General features: G+C 34.6%; 3 protein-coding genes across 4 annotated transcripts; 1 reads left to right on the top strand and 2 right to left on the bottom strand.

Annotated features, from left to right (window-relative positions):
• Positions 1 to 1,227: 1,227 nt before the first annotated feature.
• LOC120263680 lies at positions 1,228 to 5,541 on the bottom strand. The gene is made up of 8 exons (XM_039271644.1): positions 5,153 to 5,541; positions 3,356 to 3,503; positions 3,125 to 3,275; positions 2,537 to 2,662; positions 2,367 to 2,447; positions 2,082 to 2,274; positions 1,728 to 1,995; positions 1,228 to 1,639 (listed from the first exon to the last, which is right to left on the bottom strand). Exons 1-8 carry the CDS (start codon positions 5,375 to 5,377, stop codon positions 1,398 to 1,400), a joined length of 1,434 nt encoding a protein of 477 aa, XP_039127578.1. The 5' UTR covers positions 5,378 to 5,541; the 3' UTR covers positions 1,228 to 1,397.
• Positions 5,542 to 7,525: 1,984 nt separating this feature from the next.
• Positions 7,526 to 8,768, top strand: LOC120263498 (peroxiredoxin Q, chloroplastic). Its single transcript, XM_039271422.1, has 4 exons — positions 7,526 to 7,812; positions 7,889 to 8,026; positions 8,133 to 8,222; positions 8,326 to 8,768. Exons 1-4 carry the CDS (start codon positions 7,600 to 7,602, stop codon positions 8,542 to 8,544), a joined length of 660 nt encoding a protein of 219 aa, XP_039127356.1. The 5' UTR covers positions 7,526 to 7,599; the 3' UTR covers positions 8,545 to 8,768.
• LOC120263496 (probable ethanolamine kinase) lies at positions 8,651 to 14,832 on the bottom strand. 2 transcript variants are annotated; one of them, XM_039271420.1, is made up of 11 exons: positions 14,544 to 14,832; positions 13,085 to 13,176; positions 12,614 to 12,720; positions 11,753 to 11,858; positions 11,043 to 11,165; positions 10,801 to 10,892; positions 10,038 to 10,122; positions 9,755 to 9,860; positions 9,589 to 9,655; positions 9,159 to 9,263; positions 8,651 to 9,073 (listed from the first exon to the last, which is right to left on the bottom strand). In XM_039271420.1, exons 1-11 carry the CDS (start codon positions 14,702 to 14,704, stop codon positions 8,945 to 8,947), a joined length of 1,173 nt encoding a protein of 390 aa, XP_039127354.1. In that variant the 5' UTR covers positions 14,705 to 14,832; the 3' UTR covers positions 8,651 to 8,944. The 2 variants fall into 2 exon arrangements, with proteins under 2 accessions (XP_039127354.1, XP_039127355.1); XM_039271421.1 differs by having other exon boundaries at positions 9,171 to 9,263; positions 14,544 to 14,829.
• Between the last annotated feature and the right edge of the window lie 1,278 nt (positions 14,833 to 16,110).

The following is a 16,110-nucleotide window of genomic DNA, read 5'->3' as shown; positions in this document are numbered from 1 at the left end:
GCTTATTATTTAATTTAGTGTCCCATGCTTTCTTGCTAGAAACATGGTGGGTCATGAATTTTTTCCTCTTTCCCAAGGCCACTTACTTTATTCACTGAGAATTTCTTAATTTTATGGGAAAATTTTATGATAAAAATCAAGGAATTATTTATGAGACTAATGGTTTAATTAAGATCAAAACTAAGTCATTATTTGGATGTTTAAATCATGCAAGCATGTGTAAGATTAAATAAAGCAACATTATTGACTAATGATATGCAATAAAGGTATTATAAAGTAGCTTTTATTCTCTCACTTTGGGAATACAAAAACATTAATACTTTATGTAAGAAATTTTATATTAATAGACTAAGAGATTATTGATATTAACTAATAATTTTTTAAATAAAATATTATTTGTATAATTTTTTTGCCATTAATATTGTTGCGTGTTCAGCTGTGGTCAAAAAGGAAACGTAAATAAACAGCTTAATCTCACTTTTAATGTTTGTTTATTTATTTACTTGTGAGCTTAAAATAGATAGTGATGGTCATTTTCCTAAATTTTCTAAGATTTAGCTTGAAACCAGATAACATCTCTATCCACACTCCATCATCATCTATATGCTTTTATCAAGCATCAAAAGGTCTACAAGACTACATCTCATATCTTTATTTATACTATTTTTTTTAAAAAAAAAAAAACAACCAAACACCCATAAAAATTTGTTATTTTTACATGTGAATTTATAAATATGTTTTTCTTTCACATATTTCAAAAGCCCGCATTTATCGTAGTAAAGTTTTCCATTATATATATATTATACCTGTATGTAATATTTTTTACATAAATACATGTGAAATAAATATATGGTAGTTATTATATTTAAAATACTAAACAAGATACTTAAAAAAAAAGAATAAATTTTTATGATATTTAAATGGGGGGAAAAATGTAATTTTCACAAATTAGTTTAATAGTAATTCAATATAATAACTAATGAAAAGAAAATTTTTATGGGCATACTTTTACAATTTTGGGTTTTTGCAGGGGTGTGAAAATAAAAATCCTCCTCCACTCCCTTGCTAACACACACACACACACACACACACACACACACACACTGATGCAACACAAGATGAAAACATGAATTTCACTCAAAAACCAGGAGTTTATGCTAAATTCAAGATCATACAACAAGACATTAAAAAAATAGAAGAACAAAAAGAGGAAAAAAAACAAAGAAAGAAAGAAAGGAGACACAAATTACATAATTGGTGGGGTGGGATTAAATTCCCATGTCTACATGTCCACAGACAGAAGCTAACATACTTTATGGTATCATCAGGAGATGAATTAAATCTATAAAATTGATGCAATAATAGATTACAGGTAACTCAAACAACCATGGTACTGTTTAGTTGGACCAGACATGGATTAGACCTTGCTTGTTGCCGGTGTAGATCTCGTTCCTGTCCTCGTCGTAGAACAGAGCTGTTACATCTTCTAATGCTTCTCTGATGGTGCTTCTAATGGAGGATCTTCCTGTCTCATTTCTACCGCGAAGATTGATACGGAGTTGAGGATCATTTGCGCATATCTTGGCGATGCATTTTCCGGTCAGGATGTCACTCATGTTTATAGAACCAACAGCAGAAACTGAATCAAGTGTTGTTGCTGGCTTTTGTTAGATCAAATTTAGATATGTGATTTAAAGACTTCATTGAAAAAAGCAATCGGTTTTTACCTTCTCCCTCATCTTCGCAGTTTTCTTCAGCTTTGCAGTAGGAGATTATCAAGTCTTGGTCACTGGTAATGTAGATGTTGTTGGTGTTACAATCTGGGTGCCAGAGCAGGTGGTCCTCAAAGGAAGTGACTAACTCTCCTCGAAAGTTCCAGACGGCAACTGTCCTGTTTCGGAAGGTCAAGAAAAGATGATTCTCATAGAGAAATATGAATGCTGACGGAGTCATGAATTCTGTCCTGCTGACTTCAGTCAGCTCTGAATTTCTCACCTGTTTTCAAACAGATATTTTAGATGTAAAAAATGAACTAGTAATAATGATGGGGATATATATGCAGGTGCATCTGTTGAACTTACATCAAGAATCTGCAGATTCTCATTCTCTTGTTTGACCAGAAGTTTCTCATTGAACTGCTCAATGAAGTCGACCTTCTTGTTGCGGTGTAACAAATGATTGAAAGACTTCAACACTGTTCCATCTTCAATTGAGAGTATTTTCAATGGAACATAGCCAGGAGTTCTATGGAATATAAGCAACATAATTCCTGGGCTGTTAACAGAGAAAATAAAGGAGAGATCAGAATAGACACATGGAAAACTGGCATTTGACTAGCAACTCTTAAATTGACAAGAAACTAATACCTGATTTTGATCTCCTGGACATTTTTATCTGATATTGAGTACAAAAAAGAGTAGTTCTTTAAGTCAAAGACCTTGTAAATGCTGCAAAATTTAAATCAAGTCAGATCTTTTTCAAACAAAGATAAAATAACAGCCGCATGACAAATAGGAGAAAAAGATGACCAACTGACCCATCCTGTGCTGAATATGTCAGTACTTTGCCATTTACATCATCAAATTCAACAAAACCAGGCCATTTGAGTGATTCAGTTTCGAAAAGGGGGAAACCAGCATCCAATTGATTCCGCCTAATATACCTACCAAAGTTACAAAAGAGGAGTGAATAAACAGCCACCATTTTGATTTCAAAATGCATCCAATGCTTCTTACTGAGAAACCCCACATATTAATCTAGGTGTAAGTATTGATGATTTTTTAACAACAAAAACCAGTCTTAAAGAGTTGTGATGTGCCTGAAATTTGTGGTTATGTTTTCTTATTGTAAGATCTTTCTGAGTATTCCATAACAACAGAGCATTTAAAAATTAGCAGTCACAAGCATGCAATTTTGCAGTGAAGGTGGCTGCAGTGTGTTGTTGAATGTGGAATATGATCTTACATCATTCGCTTAGTAATTCCACCATACTGTAGCCCAAGTTCTAACTTTAAATACAATAATCAAATGCAAACTACAGTCCATAACACAATAATGTAAGCCAATTAGGGGCAAAATAAAACTTGTATGAAACTTCAATTATAAGAATAATCGGATGTCTTACTCTATCGGAGTTGTTCTGCATTTCAACGAACTGAAATGGTCAGATGCATAGACTGACACTGTGATGAGGGAGTCATTATTTTTATTGTAGAAGAGGCTTCTAATCACCTCATCCGGGCTGATGTTCAAGAAGCATATGCGCCTATTTGTTGCTGCCAGGAAACCAAGAAAGTTAATGACTAATTAAACAAAAAAAAATTAACAGGGGAGGTGGTAAAGCAAAGAGGTTTACTCCGACTAAAAGCAGCACAAAGACCCGATTGTGCAAGAGCAAATATGACATCCTTTGCTGCAACAATCTCAATAATTTTCGATCTCTTTTTAAGAAATTGTAGCTTAAGGAACCAATGAATGTTGTCATCATAAGTATCAAACTCCTCCTGTAATGTCCCAAAAGACAAGTCATTTTAAAAGTATAGTATCATTTCCTATAAAGATATCGGACAAGAGCTTCTAGTCCTTAATCCACATTACTCTCAAAAAATGCTCTTAATCAATGTTTGTGCAATGTATTATACAACATAATTCACACATTAATACAGTCCTAGAATAAACTAGAATTTAACATGCCACTCAAATGCAAACCAGCTATATATCGCTTTCCTTCACTACGATGACAAATTCTATAAAGTACACAGCCAAACTATCAAGTTCTTTGAATCATCCCTTACTTGAATGTAAAGAAGGGAAAAAAATAAGCACAAACCAAAAAACTTCCATATTTCAAAAGAATTTATTCTGAAACTAGCATGAGATTTAATTTAATATATTTTCGTTTGGTCAAAATTCTAAGCAATAAACTACACTACTTTTCAATTTGTTATAAGTTAGAGTGAATATGCACAACTTTTTATGAAAAAGGCACATAGAACTTCCATTTTACTATATATATTTAGCGTCAATCCAAGTTCAGATTACCTTTGATAGGAGCAATTTTCTTTTCTGCAATGACTAAAATCTATTACAGGGCAAATGCTAGTGGAGAACTGTAAACTACAGTGACAAATCACTTTCAAGTCTACAGGTAATTATCTGTGAGCTGATGCCAGCTTCTATCCGCTGAAGTCATCCAAATCACTTTAAATAGTGAGAAGGAAAACATCAGAATGTCGTGTGAGCTACAGAGTTTGTCTCAGAAATACCAATAGACAGTCATAATTCAAAAACCAAATCATCTTCTTTTTACCTATCATACACCTATTGTAATGAATGAATAAGAAGCTTTTGAGTTGCTTTCTACAGCACAAAATGAATCAGGTCCATCAGATGAGCTCTATCTTGTACATTACAAAAAGGGGAAAAAAAGAAACATAACCAGAATAAGTCATGGTAGTAAGCATAGCATGTCACAGTCCAAAATATCGACATAAATTATAGAAGAAGTTGCATAGGAGATCATACAAGAAGCAAAGAACCAATGTTGCTTTCAATTCATCCTTCCTAACAAACAGGTTTAAAAAAAAAAGTTAGTACTTTCAGTTGACGGCAACCTGACCACATTCTTTCTCTCTTTCTGCCACACATGTTCTCTATTTGAAATTTCATTTCAATTTACTTGCCTAATAAACTAACAAACACACACAGATCTTGGTACCACCTATCGTTACCATACAAGATCTCCATTTAGTTTTCTAGATCTACTTTCGATGCTCAGCAGACAATTGAAGAGCATTTCCGTATTAATCCAGCAAGCACCAAACTTGTTGAGCAGTTCACAAGCACCACACCAATTCGGCATTTAGTTTCCTCCCAAGTTACCTTTTTCCCCAGCACTCGGTTCCCTATTTTTGATGTTAATGGAAGACATACTACACATGCCAAAAGAAGAGATTTTTCACGCAATCAAACAACCAAAATAAACAATTTTCGCAATCCAAAACCTCAACTAGCAATCAGATCAAATAACCTACTCCCAATCAGAATCCCGACCACAAAACCCTAATCAAACTCCAATTGCTCGATCCACAATCTCAAATCCATAAACCGAGGGAAACAAAAAACACTAGAATTCTCAAGCTAAATCACAAACCTGGAGCTGAATATTCCGAAATTTCTCAGGGGCATTCGACGAGGTGCCACGGGACATACGCGGAAGCCCCCCGATCTCACGGCGCAGTAGCTTCTTCACCGAATTCAGCGAACCCCGTTCACGGAGCTTCCTCAAAGACTCTCCGACAACAGCCCCATCCTTTGCCCGCTTCTTCGCAGTCACCCGGAGCCGCACCCGCATCTGAGACTTCTTGTGGTTCTCCATGCCCCCCGCTTCCTCGCCCTCCTTTGAAGCAACAACCGAGGATTCAAAGAAGAGTACTCAGAGATCGGGAAGTAGGGTTAGGGTTAGGGTTTTCCCGACGTCCATAGATGTCGAGGAGGTCGTGAATGGGGGAAGACAAAGAAAGAGAAGAGCTTTTTCTCTATTTGTTAAATAACTAAATAAATAAATAAATAACTTTATTACATTTGAATCATGTTTGAAAAAAAAGTTCTAAGGGAGTCCTTTGCAATTATAAATTTTTGTCAGGGAGTTAAAATGAAATCTGGTCTCTTTTTATTTCTTTTTAGTTTATACTCAAATTGGAAGGTGAGAATAATAAATTACCATGTAATATATATATATATATATTTGAATATAATTTTATGCCTTTTATAAATAAGAAATTTTTTTTTTGTTATAATTTTTTTATGTTATTTTATTGTTTTTATTATTAAATACACTTCAACAAATGAAATTCAAGTTTTTTTTTCAAATTTTGAATAGCAAATGAAAATTACAAAATGTCTGCTATTCAAATTTAATTTGGCATGCAAATTACTTGTAATTCTAAAAACTAATGAGTGGTTTAACCATAATTAATGGTTCTATGTATTATGAAAATAAAATAAATGAGACACTATCCAAAAATATAAAATACAGATACTCTTAATTGGCTGAACATAAGTGGAAGTATATATATATATATATATATGCATGGCTAAACTGAGAACAACAAATAAAATATTAGTATTAATATGCATGATAAAATTCGCAAACATTATTATACTTTTTCCTTCATTAAATGAAACAACGAGACAATTCATATATATATATATATATACATATCTTGACCAAGAAGGAAAATAAAATAAAATAATAAAGGAATGAATAAAAATAAGGTATTGATAACAGTGAGTATTTTTGAACTGGAGAGGTTGTTTTGTGTCTTGTAATCGTCTATAATTCATTGACATCTCAAGCACGTGCCCTTGCTTCTCTAGCTCGAAGAACTCACCTCACCGAGACAATTCATATATATTTATATATATATTGATCAAGAAGGAAAACAAAATAAGATAACAAAGAAAAGAATAAAAACAAGGTATTGATAACGGTGAGTACTCTCGAGCTGGAGAAGTAGCTCACGTGCCTTGTAATCGTCCATAATTCATTGACATCTCAAGCACGTGTCTTGCTTCTTTAGCTCGGAGTACTCACCTCACCAAGACAATTCATATATATTTATATATATATTGATCAAGAAGGAAAACAAAACAAGATAACAAAGAAAAGAATAAAAACAAGGTATTGATAACGGTGAGTACTCTCGAGCTGGAGAGATAGCTCACGTGCCTTGTAATTGTCCATAATTCATTGACATCTCAAGCACGTGCCTTGCTTCTTTAGCTCGGAGTACTCATCTCACCGAGACAATTCATATATATTTATATATATTGATCAAGATTGGAAAACAAAACAAGATAACAAAGGAAAGAATAAAAACAAGATATTGATAACGGTGAGTACTTTCGAGCTGGAGAGGTAGCTCACGTGCCTTGTAATTGTCCATAATTCATTGACATCTCAAGCACGTGCCCTGCTTCTCCAGCTTGGAGAACTCACCTCTATTGAATTGAGTATAGATAATATGTGTTTGGTTTATATAGATAGTTTTCCGTTTGAAATGTATAATAAAAACACCGCCAATTTGAAGATGATCAAAGAAGGAACTAATAAACCATTAAGTTGTTAACACTTGGCGCCGGCCTTGAGATTTTCTTATTAATCTTTTAACCGTGATCAAATCATCACCGAAGTTGTATATTTTATAATAAACAAACACTTGGAATATTTGGTAGTTTTCAAGCTTTGCATGGCTTCCAATGTTAATAAATTGATTTCATTCTCTTGATACTTTTATGAATTTAATTGAGATTTGGGATCCTTAATTGGGTTTTAGAGTTATAATCTCTTAATACAAATAAACATAATATAAGGTTATTATTTATCTCTGATAACTATGAACCAATCTTATAAACCAATGAATCAAAACAGTGATGATAACTAAGGACAGAAAGTGGCCACGTAGTCCTCCAACAAAATCCAATCCATGTACATGAATCCACAAAAGTGAGAACCAATATATCCATCCATCTCCCTCTCCATCCTTGTTCCATCAAAGCACAACACAAGAGCTCCCATTCCTTTCTTTCCTCTCATTGATGGCTTGCACCACTTCTCTTTCCAAGCACCCTATCCCTTACCTCCATAACACTCCAAAACCCAAGTCTTCACACTCCCAAATCCCTTTGCCAATCTTCCCCACTTCATCACACTCTCAATTCCATGGCCTCAAACTCTCCACCACCACCACCACTTGTTCCACCACCTTTTTCAAGTCTTCATTTTCTCCAAGGACTCACATTTATGCAAAGGTATATCTTGTTCAGTATAACTTCTTTTTATTTTCTGAATGAAATGTGATTGGATTGAGTATTTGAGTGGTTGTAGGTGAACAAAGGTGATGTACCTCCATCCTTTACTTTGAAGGACCAAGATGGGAAGAATGTATCTCTATCCAAGTTCAAAGGCAAGCCAGTTGTGGTCTACTTCTATCCTGCAGATGAGACACCTGGCTGCACCAAGCAGGTCAGTCCTTTGGGTTCACAATAAGGGTCTAGTTAATTATACAAAATTACTCTTCATTACATATGTTCTTCTTCTTCTTCTTCTTCTTCTTTGGAATGGATTATAGGCTTGTGCTTTCAGAGACTCATATGAGAAGTTCAAGAAGGCAGGAGCTGAGGTTATAGGTATTAGTGGTGATGACACTGCTTCTCACAAGGTAACTAAATTAAACATGCCTTACAATTGAACCTTATGTGATTTAATTATGTATTAATGTTTGTTTATCTTGAATGGGGTTATATGATGATGATGATGTGTAGGCATTTGCAAAGAAGTATAGGCTGCCATTCACCTTGCTAAGTGATGAAGGAAGTAAGGTGAGGAAGGACTGGGGAGTACCTTCTGATTTGTTTGGAACATTACCAGGGAGGCAAACTTATGTTCTTGATAAAAAAGGTGTTGTTCAGTTGATCTACAACAACCAATTCCAACCAGAAAAGCATGTAGATGAGACATTGAAGCTGCTTCAGAGCCTCTAAGACACTCAATTTTCATAGTATTCTCACTAGTGTTATTTATGTATGCTGTTTTCATAAATTCTATTTGGTACATTAAGAAAACCATGTAATTTTTCTCATCAGAAAATAAATCAAGACAGTAATCTGATTTATCTGCAAAACATAATGTGTGTGAAATACAATACAGCATGTGTTCAGTAACAAGTAAAAAATCATGCCTGCAAGGTACAGCGGAATGCCCGCAATATGAGACATTCGAATCTGGAAGTAACTACTGTCATGTACAAAATTTGAAATAATTTTCATTGTGTAGTTCTTCATTCTCCAGACGGGAAATTAATGATACCATGATCGGTGAAAGTCCAGATGTGTTTTTTCGTATTTCTTGTTTATGCTGGCTCTCTAAGCTCCAGGCCGAGGATCAGCTGAAGCACACTTCTGATAAGTGCTTCTTTGCCAGTTGGAAGCTAGCTTCTTTGTGTTTCTTGTATTCACTGTACCGCAAGAAGAAATAACCGAGATAGTTGAAGTCGAGCGGAGACATCTTAGCCTGCGGTTCATGATACATTGAAGGTTACTAATGTAGGCAATGTTGCCCAGAGAAGTGATGGGAAAAGTCTGAAGCTAGCTTGCACCTTTGAGCTTACCTGGATGATAGCCCACAGTGCCCAGTAGATGTGTGATGCTAATCTGTAAGTGTTTGTTTCAACATAAAGAACTCTTAGATCCTCATCAGGCACCTGAAAAAAATAGCAGAGAATTACATTGTTGGAATTGGGAACAAAACAAACCTCTATGGAACAAGAACATTGTCCTTGCCTTGAAGATATTCACATTAATTGTAATCAATGCACATCCAGAAGGTTTTCATTTGTAGATGCATTTTACTTGCTTTGGAATAAACAGATTTAAATGATTCATCCCACGAAGGACACAAGGGAGTAAAACATTTTAATACATCAGAAATTAAGCTATTTAAAAAAAAAAAGGGTATAATGCACAGAAGCAAAATGTAATGCTTTAAATATGAATAGATCCATACTCGAAGGCGTCAAATTTGCATACCTCGTAAGGTTTGTCAGGTTGCAAATAATGCCTGAAGAAGTTATATTGTGCATCTATGTCAGGATATCTGTAACAAAAACAGCTCAAATCAAGTTAGCATGGCTAGCATAATAAGCGAACTATTAGGAAGAAATTGGTCTACAGTATAATAAAGAAGGAAGCATACAAGCCATAGTCGCATTCATATCCTGCATATTCATTGAAGTGGTTTGCAATGTCATATCCTCTGTAGCTGTATGATCCATACTCAAAATCAATGAAATAGAGTTTTCCTAGAAGAACATGAAAGGCAAAAAAGAAAAGGAATCATGAACTTGGGAACATATGTATGTAGGTTAAGAACTAAGAAAAGCATTTTAGGAAGATTAAAAAAAGTCAGTAACAATTGAGCAATATAGGTATCTATTCCTATGAAATAAAGGAAACAAGGATACACATATGATACCAACCTTCTGCATCATTCATCATCAAATTCCCGCAGAGTAAATCATTGTGAGCAAACACAATCGGGGCCTTCAGCTGATCTGTTAAATCCTGATGTTGCAAAGGACAATAAGAATTTCCATGGACAATTCACAGAAATCCAAACATAAATTAAATAGACATATTGTTAAGAAGTACGAATGTGGAATTCATTAGAACAAGTGAAGCATAAGAACATCCAACTAAACTGTTTATTCTTTAGATTTCAGTAGCCACAAAGGCTTCGTATTTAAGCTAATGGTAAAGGAAAATGCCACTCAGCAATGATGATTTTCTCATTCATGTCCAGATCAATCAATCTTGAGGCTGGCACCACTTTCAAGAGTAATCATAGCACAATAAAAGTCACATCATGTAAAATGAACACATGAAGTCAACTAAATGACCAAGGAAGGATAAATCACTGAGAACTTGCTGAGAATTTTCATTGTTTCCATTTAAGCTCGATCTGGCCCCAACTGGCACAGAGAGCAAGGTGAGAACTCACCTCACTCCACAGTGTGAGGCAACTGATCAATATTCTCTTCTGGTGGCCTCTCCCCCTTCCCAATTCAAGAGGGTAGGCAGTTGAAAATCTTAAGGGACTATTTATGGAAGTGAAAATTTCCAGAAGATTATCAATTGCTTTACTACATTCAAGATCAAAGAGCATGTGTAGTGCAACAGGTTTGGTTTTATTCAAGAAAATGGAACAAAGCAGGAGCATTCAAGGATAGAAATATAAAGTACCTTGAGTATGTTAACTTCTTCAAGAACTTCTTCAAATGAAATCTTGTCATATTTTGCCTGCTTCAAAGGATCTTCAAAACTCAATTCAGCAGCTGCAACCAACTTTCTTTTAGCTCCAAAATTGATGCCAAGCAGCAAATTTTTCAAGCAACAGACTTGCTGAAGCAAATCAAGAATAATTTCTCGAAAGCAACCAACGTACCAAATGTAATTGTGTGGTACATTGAAGAGGTACTACTTACCTTCCCTATAGAATTTAAAGATATCATTCCACAATTGTGGGTCTTTAGAACCAGGTACCTCAACTTGATGAAACATGCGTAATTGCTTCGCAATTTCAACTGCTACTTCAGGCTTGCCCATATCTAGCATGAAACATTAACATGATAACAGAAAAATGATCAGAAATCAATGACAGAGGATAAGAAGGATATCTTCACTAGACATTCAGAACATGCCTACTAGTTGTAAAAAGAAATTAAAGCACACTAACATGCATTTTTGACATATTACTTCTTTGTGAAATCAGTATTCATCTCACAAGGTACTAATAGAAAAATAGAGCAGAAAAATAGCTTGATTTCCGCTTGCAAGAAATCAAGTAGGCTACTTGTTTGTTAGCATTCCAATGAAGACTCCGCAAGCTATGACTTGCCTGAATTTCTGCAAGTACTCCCACGTGAAATATTGTTGATGACATCTGATTCACATAAAGAACATTTCTATACTGGAACTCATTAAAGGTATCAGAATGGGACTTGGGAACCACCAGATTGCACAAAAAGATATACAGTTAATGCAAATTAACTGTCCCATATTGGATAAATTAGTTAAAAGTGGTCTGGGTAGTCAGAGTAACCCTAAGTGAACAGAACTGTCAAACTAAAATTTACAACATATGCACAACTCAAGAATCTCATTACTTCAAAATCATGAATAGAAAAATGGTTACCTATCGCTGAAAGTGTACGGGCATTGATAAAGGACTGAACCATGCCATTATCAAATAATCCAAGTAATTCCGCACCAAATCCTGCAACCGAGAGATGTGGCATGGCCTAAAAACCAAAAAAACATATGGTTATATACGTGAAATGCAGCAAGAGTTTGCATACAAACACTTTTGGGTTCATAGCAAGCTATATCATACTTAAAGGTTGCTTTCTAACATGTAAAACCTTTCTAACATGTAAATTATAATCTTCTGAATGCATATCCTGTAAAGTTTGCACTTTCATAAACCTTCAGAAAACCCAAGTAGTTTTGCATGATACACCTCCAATGGCAATGGCTGATAGTGATAGAAAACTAATTCAAGATTTGGTGTGTCAAATTATAATTTTTCATAGGTGTGTGCAATGATGCAACAAAAAAAGGTTGTACTGTGTGATGAACAATAAACTAATGGATAAAAATCAAATTAATGGGCATGACAATATTTGAGCGCATAAGTTTTCTCTAATAAAGGAGCACCTCTGTTGCCCACTGGAAGCAGATCATCTGACTGAGTTCATCAAAATGTCGATAATTTTTAAAATAATGGGAAAAAAATCTCCAGCAATTTAATCAGTTCTAAATTTCTCTACAATGAGGTCAAGATAAATCTTTGTATGACACAACTTTATTTACAAGTCTCTTTCAGGGAGAAAAAAAAAAATGCTAAATAATAATTTTGGGCAATTTTAGTGAGAAGTGAGAAGATTAGTGAAATAAACCATCACAACAGAGATGGGAGGCTAAATGGAATAAGTATTCTGAGAATCAAGAGTGAAGCACATACACAAAATTAAGGACTTGAAAATGAAAGACCCACCTTCAACTCTCGCTTGCGATCAACTACCAAATCAGTGTTTGGACCATATAATCGAATGGTCAAAGAAACAACATTACCACTGCTTTCTCTCACTGATGCCTTCAGCACTGCAATATTCAAGATGGAATGAAGTGTGACTAAAATATGTACAAGATATGGTAAAAAGATCTTCTTAACAGGGTAAAATCTGCACATGAAGAGCAGCTAGGAGATTGGCAATTTGAAAAACACACAACGTAATATAGCCAGCCGTAAAGTAAAGAACCCAAAACTTTGCCCAGAAGATAGCTTCAAATAAAAATTTTTAAAAAAAAAGAGAACCAACCAAAAGCAACCAGATATTCCATTTCATAGTAATTGCACTTAGTGTGCATAAACTCAAACAATGAGTTTAAAGAAGTAATTTCCAACATCAGCTGAAGTGAAGCATATAACAAAAGAAAGGTTGAAACTTATAACAGCTGAACTCACAACGATTCGTGATACCACCAGAGATTGTCTCAACAGAGAAATGTGAATCATCCAAATCAGACCACTTGTCGAACAGATCCTTGCATAATTCTCTGATGGAACAAAGTTGGAGTTCAGATCAAAAATAAAAGTGACATGATGGTGAAAAAACAGCATACTGATATTCACAATTAAGAATTAAAAACATTCTCGAATAAGAATAAGAAGACAAAAGGTGAGAACTAGATGAAGCATATGATGCTGCATGAAAAAAAGAAAATGATAACAATAAAAGCTTGCAGAAATGCAAGAAACAGAGCAGATATATCAAACCAGAAATAATAGGATAGAAACTAGACTGAACAACAAAAACATCACACGTTCTTTCCTGCAATTGAACTATATTGAATGATCATAATATGAAGTTTAAAAAACCAAGAAAAGCAAGAAACTAATTACAACCAAAGCATAAGACCAATCTCAGTTTTTAACCTCAAATCTCTATGATACACAAGGTATTATAAAAGGAATATTATTATTGGCAACTATGTGACCTGAAATGGTCGCTGAACTCAAGGAAAAGAACCTGCCAAGGAAGACAAGTCCAAAATTTTCTTTAGAAAAAAAAAACAAGAACAACTCTAAAAAGAAACCAGACAGGCTTAAACTTGATAGTGTGCTTTTACATTAGATCAAGAAGAAGAGCAATTGTCATGCTTACCCAATGCCAAGACTAACTCTTACCAATCAATAACTCCGGCAGCAGTACGATTCTATACATCATCATACTAAAGAAAATCTATGAAACGAATGAAAAAAACAGAAGGAAAAGATTTTCAATATGATATTTCTTTAAAAATTAACAGGTGGCGCTTCTAGTTTACTCTTAGCCCCTTTTGTCTGTTACTGTTGTTTTGCTTTTTTGTTGTTGTCTCATGTGTTTGTCTTGTATTTCCTTTCTTTCAAGAAAATTGTAGTTCATCCGCTTTAATTTATTAAAAAAAAAACTAAAGCTTCAAGCATATACCAAAAGCGAAGAATTACTCTTTTATTTTTCAAAAAATCTAATTTCTCCGGCAAAAAGAAATATATACACACATAACTAAGTTTAAAAAAAATCGAAATTTTCCCGCAAAAAGGAAAAATATACACTTAACTACCCCCTTTTTTTCAAAAGAAAGGAATTTTTCCGTCAAAAAGAAATATATATACACACACAACTACTGCAAAAATCAAAACAAAAAAACCCATTTCTAAATTTTTTTTTCAAAGCGCTCCGCGCAATGAAAAGGCATTGGTGACTAAGATTCTTCAATTCAAAACAAATACAAAAGTAAAAACTCCAAAAAAACAGCAAAAGAAAAAACCCTAATTGGCCCAAACGCAAGTCCCCCTACCACAAAACATAGCAACAAAATTTAAACAAAACAAATCTACATATAGAAAAAAAAAATTCAAGAACAAGATAACAAAACCTCACATGATTCTAGACTTCAAATCATTGATAGACAACGATATATCTATCGAGATGTGCGACGTCGGGATCTCAGCTAGGACTGCCCTTTCTAAAGAATCACCACCAATTCGCTTCTCTCCGTCCATAGCTACGATCAAATCCCTTCCCTTGTTCTCCAGCCCCATTCCTCGACGTTGAATCCCTTCTTATACGAAAATTCTCCCCCAAATTCTTCGATTTTCTCCTCAAAGACGTGACCTTTTCGCTCGTCGTCTCGCAAAGTCCAACGAAAGAAGCGAGCTTGATGCCGTCCCACGAGGGTCGGAATCTGGATCTTGACCGCCCTTTACCTCGGGATCCGCTCTCCCTAACTTAACAGCATTATCTCACAATCCTTTCATCTTGTCCTCTCATTTGCCTCGAGATAAGAAAGAAAATAAAAAATACACGTTTGGTGTTCAGATACGAACAGCAGTGTTCTGGCACGCAATGCAATACGGCTGTAAAGGATTAGCTGTTTGATCTCAAACAGCAAATGATGTTGATGTTAGTTTCTAGCCGTTGGTTGTGATGAGGAACGAATCTTGAGGAGAATCCTGGGGTTCGTATTGTTTGACTGAGTTTGAGCGCGTGTAGGTTCTGAAGATTCACTTGGACCCATCAATGATCAAATTAATTTAGGGATTTTTACTTGCATATCCATGTAAAATTAGAGCTGTCAATTTAGTGCCAGTTCACGGGCCACTGCCCCGCCAACTAAAAATAAATGGGCTGGGTTGGCATTATATAGACCCTATTCGGAGGTGGGTCAAACGGATCAACCCGCGGGCCATGGGTTGAGGGGCGAGTCAGTGGTGCATGGCTAGGCTCGCCACCCTTTAATTTAAAAATTATATTTTTAAAAATAAAAAAATTATTAAATTAATTACAAAAGTTAGAAAAAGATAAATACATGTTTCTAAAGGGTTTCTATGCAAAAGATATTGATTTTTTTAACATTTTGATTTTTTAAATTTTGTTAAACTTTACAAATATAATAGGATTAAGGTAATATTGATGAATTGATGATTTTTTTAATAAGTAATTGACGCTTTTTTTCTTTTGCAATTAGCTTTTTGGATTTTGTTAATATTTTTGCAGTATTGCTAGCAAAGATTATGTCAAAAAAATAAAAAAATAAATATGTGAGAATCCATGAAATATAATTATTTTTTTAATTTTTTTATATTTTTTTATGGCTGGGCCCGCCTCAACCCACAACCCAAAGTGGGTCGGGTTGGGTTGGCATTTGGCCCTGCCCCGCCCAAATGCGGGTTTTCGACTGCGTACCCGAATTGACACCTCTATGTAAAATCATGAATTTGCTTAAATACCCTCATAAAAATGATATTTGCTTGTATACCCCTATAAATCAATTATATTTGCTTCTATGCTCCTATGACTAAGTTGACTTTAATGGTGTTAAATCAATGGATGGAATAAAAGTAAATTACCAAAATGGGTTTGTTTATATACCCCTCTAATTTTTTTTTCTTATTTTGTAGACATTACTTATTTCATTCAACAAATGAACATTATAAGTTTGTTAATA

The sequence above is a fragment of the Dioscorea cayenensis genome, chromosome 6, assembly GCF_009730915.1.
Source record: "Dioscorea cayenensis subsp. rotundata cultivar TDr96_F1 chromosome 6, TDr96_F1_v2_PseudoChromosome.rev07_lg8_w22 25.fasta, whole genome shotgun sequence".
NCBI lineage: Eukaryota > Viridiplantae > Streptophyta > Magnoliopsida > Dioscoreales > Dioscoreaceae > Dioscorea > Dioscorea cayenensis.
The sequence above is the reverse complement of the archived record's forward strand: the minus strand, read 5'-3'. Positions and strand labels throughout refer to the sequence as shown.